Raw genomic sequence first — 15,000 nt, forward strand, 5'->3', positions numbered from 1 at the left:
ATACTTGACAAGAAATGACCCGGAAATTTGCAATAAATAAATGGATATATAAATAAATAAATGACTTGGAAATTAGCTAAAGAAAGAAAGAAACTAAAGAAAAGAAAAACAAAAGAAATAAAGAAAATGACTAAAATTGAAAAAAGAGAGAAAATAATTGGAAAATTCTTGAAGAAAGAAATTGGTAAAGGGTTACAAGAAAATTACATGGGAATGAGCTAAAGGAAGAAACAAACAAAAAAGAAAAACTAGGAAAAAGTATGGAAAATGTCCAGAAAATTGATTTGATTTAATTTAATTTAATTTTTAAACGTTTTTGTTAATTTTCAGATCGTTTGGGTTTTTTTAGGAGTGTTTTTTTTTTTGGTTGCTTATTTCAGGTCACGTCCTTGTTTGTTTTTGTTTTTTACTTCTCGCTTGGAAAAATCACAATATGCTGCTATATGGCCATCAGACCCTGTGTGTGTGTGTGTGTGTGTGTGTGTGTGTGTGTGTGTGTGTGTGTCTCTGCCTGCAGGTTACAGTAACCTTCACTCCCTGTGTTTGAGGGATGATGTGAAAGTCCTTCATGCAGCCGGGGCTCGGAGGCGGAGGTCATGTGACCCGCCGTGACCCCGGAGCGTCCCGCCGCCACCGCCGATCGCACCGAAACACACGGAGCTCAAGCTGGGAAACGTGGCTTTGATGTTTGAGGAGCGCAGCTGTGTGCTCGCAGCCCATCACACACACACACACACACACACACACACACACACACACACCGTGCAGATGACCCAGCCTCCTGTTTTTTTCTCCTCGAGCCTTTTTTGCACAAAGTTTACTGACATCAGCCTCAGCAGGAGCCCAGCGGGCCGACGGCGGCACAGCAGCGCCCCCAGAGGCCAAAAACTACAGCGCCGGGAGGGGAGGAGAGGGGGGAGGGGGTGATAATCTGAGGAAAAACTCAGAATTTACTAGATTAAAGTGGTAAAGTGGGGCGTGAAAACTTTCAGTGAAATAATATAGAGATATCAGGATATATAAGGTAACAAGTTGCTTTTTTTTAATGAATGAATGAATTGAAACCCAGTAAAGCTTTCCTTTTCTCTCTCTATCTCTCTCTCTCTCCCTCCCTCTCTCTCTCTCTCTCTCTCTCTCTCTCTCTCTCTCTCTCTCTCTCTCTCTCTCTCTCTGTCCTAGTTCATCCTGCGGTCTGATGCTAAATTCTCTGTCAGGTTACTCCAGATTTTCCTCTCATCGCTACGGCAACAGGTGTCTGCCGATCTCGTTAACAGTGAGTGTTTCTCGCCCGGTTCAGACGAGGCCAGAGACTGACTTAACTTAACTTGACTTGACTTGACTTGACTTGACGTAACTTAACTTAACGAAATGAAATTATGAAATTGTTATATTGTATTTAACTGTAAAGTACTTCACATTACTTTACTGTACTGCACTGTGCTGTACTTTACACTCCTCTACTGTGCTGTACTGAACTTAAGTTTACTGTGCTGTACTTTACTTTACTGTACCCTGTCGGCCCTAACAAGCACTAAAGGTGCTCTGAATGTGTGTTGTGTCTTTAAGGTGACAAACTGTGTGATTTAGGAGACGATGTTGTGATGTTACTCAGAGGGACCTTTGCCTGTCCTTTGGTCTCAAATTCAGGCCTGAAATGTTGTTTTTCTCCACTGAAAAATGATGCCGGTTAAGTCAAAATTATTCCACAACAACACCGCCCCCCTCTTTTTTTTTTTTTTTGTAAACAAAAGCTGGACTTTGCAGAACTGAGGGATTACTGAAGCGAGGACCAGTTGAGTCTAAACAGTCCTCACTTCAGCCCAGCCTTGTCAGTTTGGCGCATTGCACCTTTAAGAAATAATAAACATAACATAACACAACAGAACAAATCAGCCATGCAGACACGTCTGTCAGTCGCATCTTCAGCGTTCAAATCTGGTTCTTCTTCAAACAAGGTAAAGAAAAATCCAGCAGTGGGATGAGATAATCCCACTCGCCTCCAGTGCAGTTTCTCAAGAATATTTCTGGGAACATAAAGTGTGAATGAGCTGAAACGAAGCGGAACGAGGAAGATCAGCCACCAGGATCAAGAAAATGACACTTGATTCAAGGAGATGCTGGAAACAAGTTGATTAGCGTTGGAAACAAGTGGGATTATCTAATCCCACCGGCATATTATTGACCTTGTTTGAAGAAAAACAAGGTGAGGTGTTGACTGGCTCCTGTAAAAGCAGATTTTAAGGCTCAGTGAAATTTGTGCAGCAGAACAGGTTTTTTTTTTTTTTTTTTTTTTTTTTTGCAGCTGTTCATCAGTAATCTGTGGTCTCCGGGGCGACGAGGATCTGAAGTGGTGGCGCTCTGTCCGGACAGCGATCTGCAGCCCGGGGCGGCCACACCGGCGTGTTGATGAGGAGCGAGCGGCGCCGACCTGCAGAGTTCACAGCTCTCTGCTCGGCTGACCGGCTTCCTGTCTGCGGCTCGGTGACTGAACGGTGCGTTCACTGTCATCCGGCCGCGGCTGCAACCCAGGCAGACTGAGAGTCCCGTGTGTTTTCATCACATTCTGTGTTTGGCTCAGTTTGGCTTGGAGCTGTTTGAAGCCACAGGGTCGGCCGTCGCCTCGGCCTCTTAAACCCCGTAAACCTGAGAGCTCATCATGTTTCTACAGCGACGTGTTAGGGAGGAAAAACATTATGGAGCCAGGGGACGGGTGGTTATATTGTGAGAAAAAAACTCAGAATTTCTGAGAATAAATCCGTACATTTCTTTGAGATTAAAATGGCATATTTACAAGAAAAAACTTACAAATGTATGAGAAAAAAAAATTCTGAGATTATAAAGTGACAAATTTACGAAAAAAACAGATTTGAGCCCAGAATCACAATATTCTCCTCAGCATGTGGACTCTGAGTAGACCTAAATCTTCAGAGTTTTCTGTTCCTAAATCCCATGTCAGAGTAGAATCTGCTGAGGTGATCAGCGAAGGAAAAGAAAAACATTTTTTTTTTTTTCTTGTAAATTGAAACATTTAATCTTGGAAGTTTAATTACAATTCTCAAAGTGTTTTTTCCAGAATATCTGAGAATTTTTCCAGAATTTGACTGTGTCTCTAAAAAAAGTTCAGCCAGTAGTGAATCAGTATGGAGTGAACTGGAAATCAGACATTTTTTTTTTTTTTTTACTATTTTAATCTCTTATTTTTAAAAAGCCCTCCTAGCACAGGTGTTAAAAATGAGCTTCTGCTACAAACTCTGTGATTCCTTAATGAGAAAGCTGTTTAGTTTGACTGCGTTCACACTGGATCAGCCCCTATTGAACAAACCATAAATAACCATAAACATAACTAATGAGATGATGACGTGAGGATGATGATGGTTTGTGGGTTCGTACCTGCGGTGTCGGGCGTACTTCCCGCTGACGTGACCGCTGCCATCGCAGCCCGGGGTGGGACAGCTGAGGAGGAAACACACCGTCAGTACGCACTCTCAGCACACACACCAAGCTTATTATCACATATGGAACCTAATGAAATAATAAAAACTGGGTGTGAAAAAACATTTTCGTCGACTGAAACAAGATGAAACTAAGGCTTTACAAAAAACTAATTGAAACTGTATTGTGTGTTAAGAAATGAACTGAAATGAGCTCAAACTACAGAGAAAATGTCTTTAGTTTTTGTCTCTGTCAGGTCATTAGGTTGTTCATCTGTCCTCAGCGAAGACAGTTTTTCATTTTTTTTCTGACAAATACCCCAAATTACAAAAAAAGACTAAAACTAATACTGAAACTGAAACTAACATCGAAAATTTAAAAAAAAAAAAAAAAAAAAAAACTAAACTAAACTAAAACTAAACATTTACTCGGAAAATAAAACCTAAATTATTCTAGCAAACCTGCTTTAAAAACTAATTGAAATAGAAAACAAAAAGTCAACACAAAATAAAAATAAAAACTAGTGAAAAATGCTAAATTATAGTAAGCTTGAGACATACCCACGCGTGCACACACACACACACACACACACACACACACACACACACACACACACACACACTGACTGGACAGCTGAGTGACGAAGCCCCTCCCTCCTGCCCTCTCTCCTCCAATCAGAGGAGCACAGGGGGTGGGACTTTGTGATTGGCAGAGATCCTCCAATTTTATAAATATTCAGCCTTAAAAGTCATTAAACAGGATTAAATTTGAAATTATGACATCATGATTTCTTTCTTTTTGCCAAAATGAGTTGTTGCCAAGAAAATCCTCGGTCTGACCTGGAAAAAATTCAGGTCGGATTTATGCCTTCTTTTTACTGAGAGCTGTTTCCACTATTCTGTCCCCCCCCCCCCCCCCCCCCCCCCCCCAACCCCACCCCCATATGTATATCTATATATAGGGTGGACAAAAAACAAGAAACACCTCTCAGTGTGTGTGTGTGAGAGGAGGCGAGACAAGGAGGGCAGGAAGAAGATGAGGAAGATGAGGAGGAGGAGGAGGGGGTCTGGTCAAGGTGAGGAGGCTCATAAATCAGTGTGAGAGCAGAGACTGATGGCCTTATTGATCTCAGCACAAACTGTGAACGTGTGTGTGTGTGTGTGTGTGTGTGTGAGTGTGTGTGTGAGAGAGACGCTGCTCCTGTGTGTTGCGTTCGAGGACAGTCCTCACTCCTCTGTCCTCGCTGAGCCTCAGTTTGTCCTCGCAGCTGAAAACGGTTTCAGTTTGAGGAAACGCAGCAGCTCAAACTCTGAACTCTGAGCGATAAACCAGCATCTCTCTGGATTCAGCGTTAATCTGCTCCACTGGCCTGAATCCAGTTTGATTTTTATCCCTGATTTTGTTTATACCCTCAGTTTTTATGGCTGAATTTGTTTTATTTTGTTCTTCACTTCATTTTGATGTCGTGCAACTTTTAATTTTAATCTGCTATTCTTTTTTTTTTTTTTTTTTTTTTTTTTTTTTTTTAACTTTTTATCGTTTGATTTGTTTCTCATGTTTTATGTCCAACACTGTGCAGCACGTTGGGTGATGCTTTGTTGTAGGAGTGTAACGGTTCACCTAACCCACAGTTCGGTTCAAACCTCAGTTTTCAAAAACTACTAAAGAAACGTTTTGAAAACTTCTAGAAAAAAGAACGGTGTTTTTAATGACCCAGTTGTCAGTGATATAATGTCCAACCATGTGTAGTTAATGCAGTGAACTCCCTGCTTCAGTCCTCTTGTAGTTTAGCCTTCACGTCTTCATAAAGTTTAGGCAACACATTTTGGCTGAAATGTGGTCGACTGGGCACGTCATGTCGCTGTTCCAGGACACTTAGCAAATGTCTGAATTAAGCATTATTGTAATAATGTATGTAATAATGCAATTATACAAGTATAACCAACAAAATAAAATGTATAATCAAAATGTATTCACATTGTGGGCATTTCGCTCTCATAATATACAAGGTTTTTGCCGGTATTCTCTCCGTTTCAGTGGAAATACATGAGATCTGACGTTAACTAGTCCTTGTCAGCCACCCAACTTGGGCTTATCATGTTTTCAGGACATTGTAATTTCCCCAAACTGAATAAATACCGAATATAGCAACACAAAACTGCTTTGCTAACTCATTCATGTTGTAACTAGAATATCCGCTGGAAAAAAAAAAGATTTTTTCATGGACTGATAGTTAAACTTCTGCCGACTTCCCGGTCATTTTTAAGCTAACAGGTGCCGTGACAGCGACTCAGCAGCACAGCTGATCTTTATCTACAACCAACTTATATGAAGTTATATTTAAATACAGGCTACTGCTTTCCAGTGTCGGCTCCACAACAAACATCTGTCTTTTAATAAACTCACCGGCAGACGTTTCATTTCAGCTGGGGCTGTGTCCCTCCAAGCTAACGTTAGCTCCTGTTCATGAGGCTGAGCAGCAGCAGTTGAAGTGTCTGTCCGGTGTTTGTCAGCTCGGCTTGGAGACATCTGACGGCCCAAGACGGTGACCGGGCCGGACCGGCTTCATTTCCTCACCTCTCCTGCTGATCCAGCTCTTCACTCGTCACTCTCGCGTATCTCTCCTTTTTCTCTTCTGTCTTGTCTTCCTCGTTCAGCCGTTTATCCAAACTCAGGTCGCCAAATAAATTAAAATCGACACCCAAACGGTCCGTTATGCAGGCGAACAAAGCTGACAGCGGCTTTTGAAGCGGGTTTCAGGGAAACGTTTCTCGTTGCCATGGAAACCACACAGACTCGGGCAATAAGATGTAGGCGGAGTAATATTTTCAGTGATGAGGTCTTTAAGCACGAGAGGGTGTGTTTGACCGTTATTATTGTCTCGACGGTGATGCGGCCGTTTGATAATATCCATCCTCACTGATATTAACAGTGAAGCCAAAGTGAACCGAGGCTCGGGAAAACGGAATGAGTTTCTAAACCGAAATCCTTTGGACAGAGGTTTTCCGGTTCGGTCCAAAACCGATACACCCCTACTTTGTTGTATTTAAATGTGTTTTATAAATAATCTGAATTATGAACTATATAAGACTTGTTTATTTTTTCTCAACCTGCATAATCATCACATCCACATCAATAATAACTGATTATGAAGAATCTCCCTGGAGTCTGAATGTCTCCTGTGAGTGAGACGCTCTTCCTCCCAGGTGTGGCCGCCCCTCCTCCTCATCCTCCTCATCCTCCTCATCTTCCTCATCCTCCTCATCTTCCTCATCTTCCTCATCCTCCTCATCTTCCTCATCCTCCTCATCTTCCTCATCTTCCTCATCCTCCTCATCTTCCTCATCCTCCTCATCCTCCTCATCCTCAGCCTCCCTGCTTCCCCCCGTCACAGGAAGCAGGTCTCGTCCTCTCTCTGTGCCAATTCTCAAGATTTCCTCCATTTTTTGTCTGTTTCTTTTTTCAGTGGAGTTTCTTCCTTCTATGAGGATGAAGCCTGTTTTTTTTTTTTTTTTTAAACACAGAGGCTGGACACAGTGACTCTGCCCTCTAAATAAACTTCAGCATAAAACTGTAAATATGGTAAGAAAGCCATTCAGTTTCATTGTATTCAGACAAAGATGACATGATATTGACATGATATTTTATTTTTTTATATATAAAAAAAATCTTCTTCTTTCTTTTTTTTTTTTTTTTAAGCAAATTTCTAATGCACATGTTTTTCTATTTCTTATAATCCCACGTTTGCTCATCATTTCATTCTTCTCTGGAGAGTCTGAGCAGCTGCAGCTGACCCACTTTCCCTTCAGGGATCAATACAGTATCTCTGATTTCTGATTCTGATCTGATGTTTCCCAGCCTCACTGCAGAGTTTGCATTAAACTATACTTGAAGCCATTCTTTTGTCCGTTTTTAACGTTGTTTCCAGCCACAGAAGAAGAGAAGGAGGAAGAAGAAGAGAAGGAGGAGGAGGAGGAGGTTTTGTGAGCGTGGAGCTGCTGATGTTGTTTGCAGGGAGGCGCTGACCTGCAGCCGGCCGCTTCAGCTCACATCTGCTCAACTGATATTTATTTATTTATTTATTTATTACAGTCTGATTTCAGTCTGCAGTAACATGTTTCTGTGTTTTAAGATTATTTTGCTTTTTATTCTGAGACAGGAGAGGCAGGGGACAGAGAGAAGACGACCTGCAGCAGAAGGACCTGAGGTTGGATTTGAACCAGGACGCTGTGATCAGGACTCGGCCTGAACAGGTGGGACGCGCTCTACCAGGTGAGCTCCCGGGGCGCCACCCTCAACAACATGTTTGAAAAAACACCTGCATCACATGTTCAGGCAGACAGGCTCTCATCTAAACCAGCTGGGAGAAATGTCTCTGTAGCTCGCTGTGGAAAACAGAGGAACTAACAAGTCCAGTGTCAGCCTGACTGAGAGCAGATTATAATCCTGCAGCAGATTATAATCCTGCAGCAGGTCAGAGCCACGACACGAGGTCACTCCCCTCGTGTGACCAAAACCTGAAGGTGGTGTGAAGCTGTAAGGTGGACAGGTGAGCTGTAAGGTGGACAGGTGGACAGGTGAGGTGTAAGGTGCACAGGTGAGCTGTAAGGTGGACAGGTGAGCTGTAAGGTGGACAGGTGGACAGGTGAGGTGTAAGGTGCACAGGTGAGCTGTAAGGTGCACAGGTGAGCTGTAAGGTGGACAGGTGAGCTGTAAGGTGGACAGGTGAGGTGTAAGGTGGACAGGTGATGTGTAAGGTGGACAGGTGAGGTGTAAGGTGGACAGGTGAGCTGTAAGGTGGACAGGTGAGCTGTAAGGTGGACAGGTGAGGTGTAAGGTGGACAGGTGATGTGTAAGGTGGACAGGTGAGGTGTAAGGTGGACAGGTGAGGTGTAAGGTGGACAGGTGAGCTGTAAGGTGGACAGGTGGACAGGTGGACAGGTGAGCTGTGGCTGGGACACAGAGAGCGACTCACCTGAATAACTCCTGCGCTGCCGCCTCGACAGGAACTGGAGGAGGAGAACGTCACAATAAAGGTTCATGACAAACTGAGCGACACTGTTAACTTTTACTTTTCTGTTTGACTGAACGGATCAGCTGATGCTGCGGGTCCACAGGTGTGTGTGTGTGTGTGTGTGTGTGTGTGTGTGTGTGTGAGACAGCAGGTGTGGCACCGCTTCCTAGATTTGGACGCTTGATGGGCGTGGCCACTCCTGATGATTGACAGTTGCTTTCTCCAATAACCGTGCAGACACTTCCTGGCTGCACCTGATTGGACGAAGGCTTCACCAGTGGGCCGTCCTCTCTCAGATTTCAAAGCGGGCCAACATGGCGGCTCTTTTGGAAACTTTCTTTGATATTTCTTTGATAACAGTTCACCGAATTTCTGAAAAGATTTGAGGCAGACATAAAACCTGCAGCTGTGAATTTCAGATGGACGACGGTTTGTTTAAAACGTTTTGCATTAGTGTCCAGAGGTGGCGAGTCGAGCCAGATGCCCCTAATTTGCATAAAGTAGCCTAGACTTTAACTTTATGCAAATGAGGAGACGCCGATGTGATGCCCCGCCTTTCCAAACACAACGCAGCGCTCCCAGAATACATTGCACAGCTGCTTGCATAGACAATGAACGGGGAGCGTGGACGTGATGCTGTGGACACAGACCATCAGCTGCTGCTCACACACACACACATGAAGTGTGTGTGTGTGTGTGTGTGTGTGAGTGTGTGTCGCTTCATCAGAGCAAAGCCAGACAGACAGGAAGCAGACAGACGGCGCACCGTACCTCGGACTCCTTTGGATCGTGTTCGATGTCGTTTTTCAGCTGCATTCACCTCCATCTGCAGACACAAAGACGGTTTAGATTCAGACTCAGAGGAAGAGGCGTCACTCGAGTCCAGAAGACTGAACAAGCTAGCTGCTGCGTGTAGGAAGCTAACGTTAGGAGCCCAAATGTCCTAAACAGCTCAGAGGAACACTGGTTCTTAAAGGGTTCTTCAAACCGCTCTGTGGTTCTCCAGAGAACCATCAGCAGCTGAGGAACCTCTTTATTTAGGGGCTGGTTCCTCACACACTTTCTGTGGTTCTTTAAAGTGCTAAAGGTTCTTCATGTTTATTGGAGTTATTTGGTGGCGGCAGCAGCTAACAATTCTTTTCCTTGTGGATTAATGTGCAGATTATTTCCTCAGTGAATGGATTAATGTGCAGATTATTTCCTCAGTGAATGGATTAATGTCTCGCTCTATAAACCATCAGAAAACATTTTTAATAGCTCGTCTGGAACCCAGTGAAGGAACAAGGAACGTGGAGAACCGGACAACAACATGTTCATGTTGGTTTTCAACCTGCACACAGTCATCTGGTTTAAAACACTCAGAGAGACTTTTATTCTGAAAATCACTGAAGAACCATTTAAAAACCATTTTTAAGAAAGGTCTTTCTGGACCAAACTGGTTCAGTAAATTCAAATTCAAATTTCAACCAATAAAACCTTCACAAATCTGCAAACATCCTCTCTCATCCACCTGTCCCTTCAAAATAAAAGTGTTTCACAAACTGTAATACAGAAGGAAGAAGAAGAAGAGGGTCAGAGTTCCACAAAAAAAAACAACTGAATTTGGAACTGTTTTTCTTATTTAATTTGATTCATTTCGTATTTACTATTGAATGAATGACTTTAGTTATTTCAACCTGTTCTGGACAGAGAGAATGCACTGAACACACTGGCATACCACACAAATTAAGACACGCACACACACTCATCATCCTCATCATTTTGTGTGTGTGTGTGTGTGTGTGTGTGTGTGTGTGTGTGTGTGTGTGGTTTCTACACTATGAGTCATTCTGAGCTCCAGAATAGAGTCTGGAAGCCCTGGAGACAGATTATTGTCTCTGCTCTGCCAATGCAGTGTGTGTTTGTTTGTTTTTGTGTGTGTGTGTGTGTGTGTGTGTGTGTGTGTGTGTGTGTGTGCGCACACCTGGTCGAGCTCGGTGGTGCAGCTCCGGTCAAACTGCTGCTGGTGTCGAAGGCTTCGGGTTCACTCGGAGCACAAACTCACAGCTCGTCCTCTGGAGTCATGATCTGCGGGGAGACGCAGAGAGAGCGGCGTTTCAGAGCCCGGCTGCAGCACCTGAAGGCACCGCGCAGGAACACTGGCCAGGCACGGGAACATTTATTTTGAAAGAGGGGAACTCACATGGGGCAACGATGGAGCTCTGCAGGGGGAACGTGAGATTTCTTAAAGTATCAGTCATGCATAATTCCTAAAATAATGATCCTGTGCTTTAATAACTCATATCACATTTCATCCTCAGTTCTCCCTCTGGGTTCCCTGAAGGTGTCAGATGTGTGTGTTTGGGGTTTAAATCTGCTGCTGTGGTCGTCGAGCGAAGACGTTTGTTCACTCTGAGCGGGGAAGACGAGATTACATAAAAAATTCTAATATTCTGAGAAAAAAAATCAGGATTTTCAAGATTAAAGTTGTAAATGTATGAGAAAAAGAAAAAAAAAATTCAGAGATCGTAAAATCACAAATTTACTAGAAAAAACTCAGAAAAATTGTTTTGAGAAAAAAATTGAAAAAAAAAAAAAAACAAAAATTGAAAAAAAAAAACCCCATAAATTCTGAGATTAAAAGTGGTAAATTTCTGAGAAAAAACTCAAATTTATGAAAAAAAAAGTGAAAATTCTGATGTTAAAGGTCTCAAAATTTTAAGAAAGAAAACAGTGAAAGCTACTTTTTCTCCTCCTGTGGGATTCAGTCAGAAGGAAATCCTGGTGATTCTGGGCTCAAACCACCACTTAACCACTTTTAATCTCAGAATTTTTGGGTTTTTTTTCCCTCATAAATTTCTGAGTTTAATCTCCAGAAGAGCCCAGAACCCCAACCTCCTCCTCAGCATCTGGACTCTGAAGAGACGTTGCCGTGACTTGGGCCGATTCAGAAGAAAACGACCTTGTGATTTGGAATGAGATGAAAACTATTTGTCTGAGTTTTTTTCCCTCATAAATTTACCACTTCAATCTCACAGAATATCCATGTTTTTTCTCAGAATATTCCCCAGGACCAGTGGTTCAGTTCCTATGGGTAGCATCTCCTGTTAGCTTAGCATAAAGACTTGAAGTCTATGGGAGTCGTTAGCCTGGCTCCATCAAAGTGAAAAACTAAACCTTGCAGCAGCTCTGAAGCGTCTGAGTCACACAGAGGATCAGATGTTTTTTAATTGTTTACTTCGTTCTATTTAGTTCTATTTTTGGTCAATAGTTAATTTAGTTCAGTTTCTAGTTAATTTAGTTCTATCTCTGGATAGTTTACTTGTATTTTCGGTTGATTTTGCTGTGTTTCTGGTTGATTCTGGATTATTCAGTTCTATACCAGACTGTCAGATTAAAAGCTGTTCAGTACAAACACAAAACCAAATCTGAATCAACTCAAAGTAAACAGCAACAAAGCGTCAATGCTACATCATCACAAAGCCACACACACACACACACACACACACACGCACGCACACACACACACACACACACACACACACACACGGCTGGGTGATCTGAGGCCAGCACGCTGCTGTGTGTGTGTTCCAACTCACTGCACATCACACACAAACCTACACACACGTTATTACTGAGTGGGCTGCACCGTCTGTGTGTGTGTGTGTGTGTGTGTGTGTGTGTGCGTGCGCGTGTGTGTGTGTTTATATTTGGTTTTTCGGGAGTTCTCATATTTATTCTGGTGTTACGAAACACTGTAACTCAAACAAATGGAACAAAAATGATTTGAGCTTGAACTCTCGTCCCTCCATCTGTGTGTGTGTGTGTGTGTGTGTGTGTGTGTGTGTGTGTGTGTGTGTCACTGTGTCCTGTGTGGCTGCAGTGGCAGTGAAGAGGAGCTTCCTGCTGTTTAGTATTCACACCGACACCCAGCCTGTCTGCTGGAATATGATGCAGAGCTCAGCGCGTGCACACACGCACACACACACACACACACACACACACACACACACACACACACACGCACACACGCACACACACACACACACACACACACACACACACACACACACACACAGCCAGGTGAGACGACAGCAGCAGCTCGGTGTTTTATTGCAGCAAAGAAGTTTTTGTGTGTGTGCTTGTGTGTGTGTGTGTGTGCGTGTGTGTGTGTGTGTGTGTGTGTGTGTGTGTGTGTGTGTGTGTGTGCGTCAGGCTTAACCACAGACAAAACCACACGACACGCAGCGCTGTGGAAATCCAGCAGCTCACACAGAAACTGTCAACACAGAACTGAATAACACAGACTGTACAAGGTCTTTTATTGTGACGAGTTAAAGGAGCATTCCACTGTTTTTTTTTCCCCCCTTGTCTGTTTGAGCCTGCAGTTACAGGAGCGTTCTTTACTCCGCTGTCGTTTCCCCTCAGCGGCGGTGAAAGTCCTGGTGTAAAGGAGTGTGTGGTTTAAACGGCAGCCGTGCTAAAAGTTGGTTTTTGGAGACGAAATAAAGGTGGACGTTCTCTGGGATAAAGCCAGGTACAAAAAAACTGCAAAAAGTGCAATTACTGAATTTAAAAATATACAAAAAATGACAAAGTACTGAATAAAAGCTGCTCCTTACAGAAAAAGGAGTGAATGTTTTTCTAAAAAAGAGACAGTGGAGTGAGACGCCGAGTTCAGAAATACAAAGAGGTGAAGCAAAGCCACGCTGTAAAAAATGTCCACCTTAAAACCTCAGTAAGCCAGTGTGAGACTTCAGTTTTTTTTATCCTGTATATAGCTGGTATAGTGGTTTGTTTGTTTACTTGTTTATTTTTTCTCGCCCTTTCTCTTTTCTCTTTTCTTATTTAATTTATGTCTATTTGCACCGTTTACTTGTCTGCTTGTTTATTTTATCGCCCTTTTTCTGTTTTCTTATTTAATTTATGTAAATTAAGAAAGAGCAAAGTTTACCGGAGTCAAATTCCTTGTATATGAATGCATGCGTGGCCAACAAAGCTGATTCTGAAAATGATTCTGAAAATGATTTTTAATTAAAAGCTGTCAGACTCAAATCAGAACTAAAAAAAACTTGAGACCTTCACAAGTTTTTTTTAGTTTTTTATGTCGTGGATAGTTCAGACTAATTTCTGATTTATGACTTTAAATCAGTCGATTTGTAGCCAATGAATCAATGAGAAACTGCATGATAATAAGACGGAACGTAGAATTACATCAAGCAGAAGAGACGTGCAGCAAACACACAGCAGACAGGTCTGACTTTTACCTCCCAGAGGAAAATATCCTCCATCTCTCTGGAAAAATTACACATTCCATGTCAACTTTCTGTTTTTTTTTTTTTTTTTTTTTTTTTTTTTGGTTTGTTTGTTTTTGACAGCAGGTTTGCTAAACTAACTAAGTAGGACGATTCTGCTGAATTTGTCATAATTTATCATTAATCATTCACAGAAGAGAAAGCTTTCACTGCCTTGGTACAAGAACTATGAAATTAGGAGCGATCTTCCTGATCACTGCAAATTAATAAGACGATTAAAGACAGACAACAAGCACACATCCAATAAATATGAAGATAAAACTGTGAATTCCTGTGTATATCATAGAAACCTCTTATTTTGCTTATGACACACAGTTTAATATTATTATTATTATTATTATTATTATTGTTGTTGTTGTTGTTGTTGTTGCTGCTGGTAGTAGTGATAGTAGTAGATGCAGTATTAGTATTGTTATTATTATTATTACTATCATTATTATGATGGCTATTGATAGCAGTAATTCTTAAGAAGCAGGATACGTCTATCAATTATTTGTGCAGGCAGAAGGGGTGGATTACAGAAGTTTTAACTTCTTCCCACTCCTTTTTGAACATACTTTTCATTGTCTGTTGTTATTCTTGTTGTTTTTGTTTTGTTGTTGTTCAAAATAAACTTTTCAAATCAAATCAAAGTTAATAACCAATATTTCTTCTTGCTCACGAGTCGCAGGTCTGACATCTGCGGCTCACAGTCGCGCTTCTCCTCAAACAGCTTTTTCCAGCTTAATTAAAAAAATAAATCTTCTTCTGACAAATTTTTATTCAGTCCAGTGTCATTTTTCTTGATCCAAGTCCAAGCGCTTTGTTTCAACTTTTCCTGTCTCCAGAAAAAAGCCTGAAACTCTTTACTTTTTCATTTTTTTTTATTACAGTAAGAAGAACAAAGGCCACAAGGCAAAAGAAGGGACTAAAGGACTTTAAGATATTTAACATCTCGTCTAAAGATGCTGTCGCCTCCCTCCGTCACAAGATGATTTAAAAAAAAAAAAAAAAAAAAGTCAAAATTCAAAACAGGAAAACCAGCAGGATCTCAGTTTGGGAGAGAAACATGATTTTATTTTGAAGGGCCAGGTGGATGAAGGAGGATGTTTACAGATTTGTGAAGGTTTTTATTGGTTGAAATTTTAATTTACAGCCACTAGAGCAGGATGATGTCACTGTTTGACAGGAAGTAGAGGTCATGTGAGGTCGATTAAATATTTTTAGACTTAGACTTAGACTTAGACTTGCCCTGTGTTCCAATACCCATACTACCATACT

At 41.9% G+C, this 15,000-nt stretch overlaps 1 protein-coding gene across 1 annotated transcript in view; it reads right to left on the reverse strand.

The window, feature by feature from the left end:
• The window catches only part of myt1la (myelin transcription factor 1-like, a), an 80,153-nt gene that overhangs the window by 53,725 nt on the left and 11,428 nt on the right, over positions 1-15,000 (reverse strand). Inside the window, exons 4-7 of the mRNA XM_030047179.1 lie at positions 10,410-10,513; positions 9,218-9,272; positions 8,408-8,441; positions 3,391-3,453 (exon numbers count right to left, since the gene is read on the reverse strand). Of these exons, the coding sequence (XP_029903039.1) occupies positions 3,391-3,453; positions 8,408-8,441; positions 9,218-9,272 (152 nt within the window). The 5' untranslated portion in view covers positions 10,410-10,513. The remainder of the gene's footprint in view (positions 1-3,390; positions 3,454-8,407; positions 8,442-9,217; positions 9,273-10,409; positions 10,514-15,000) is intronic.

The sequence above is a fragment of the Myripristis murdjan genome, chromosome 24 (genome assembly GCF_902150065.1).
Source record: "Myripristis murdjan chromosome 24, fMyrMur1.1, whole genome shotgun sequence".
Taxonomy (NCBI): Eukaryota; Metazoa; Chordata; class Actinopteri; order Holocentriformes; family Holocentridae; genus Myripristis; species Myripristis murdjan.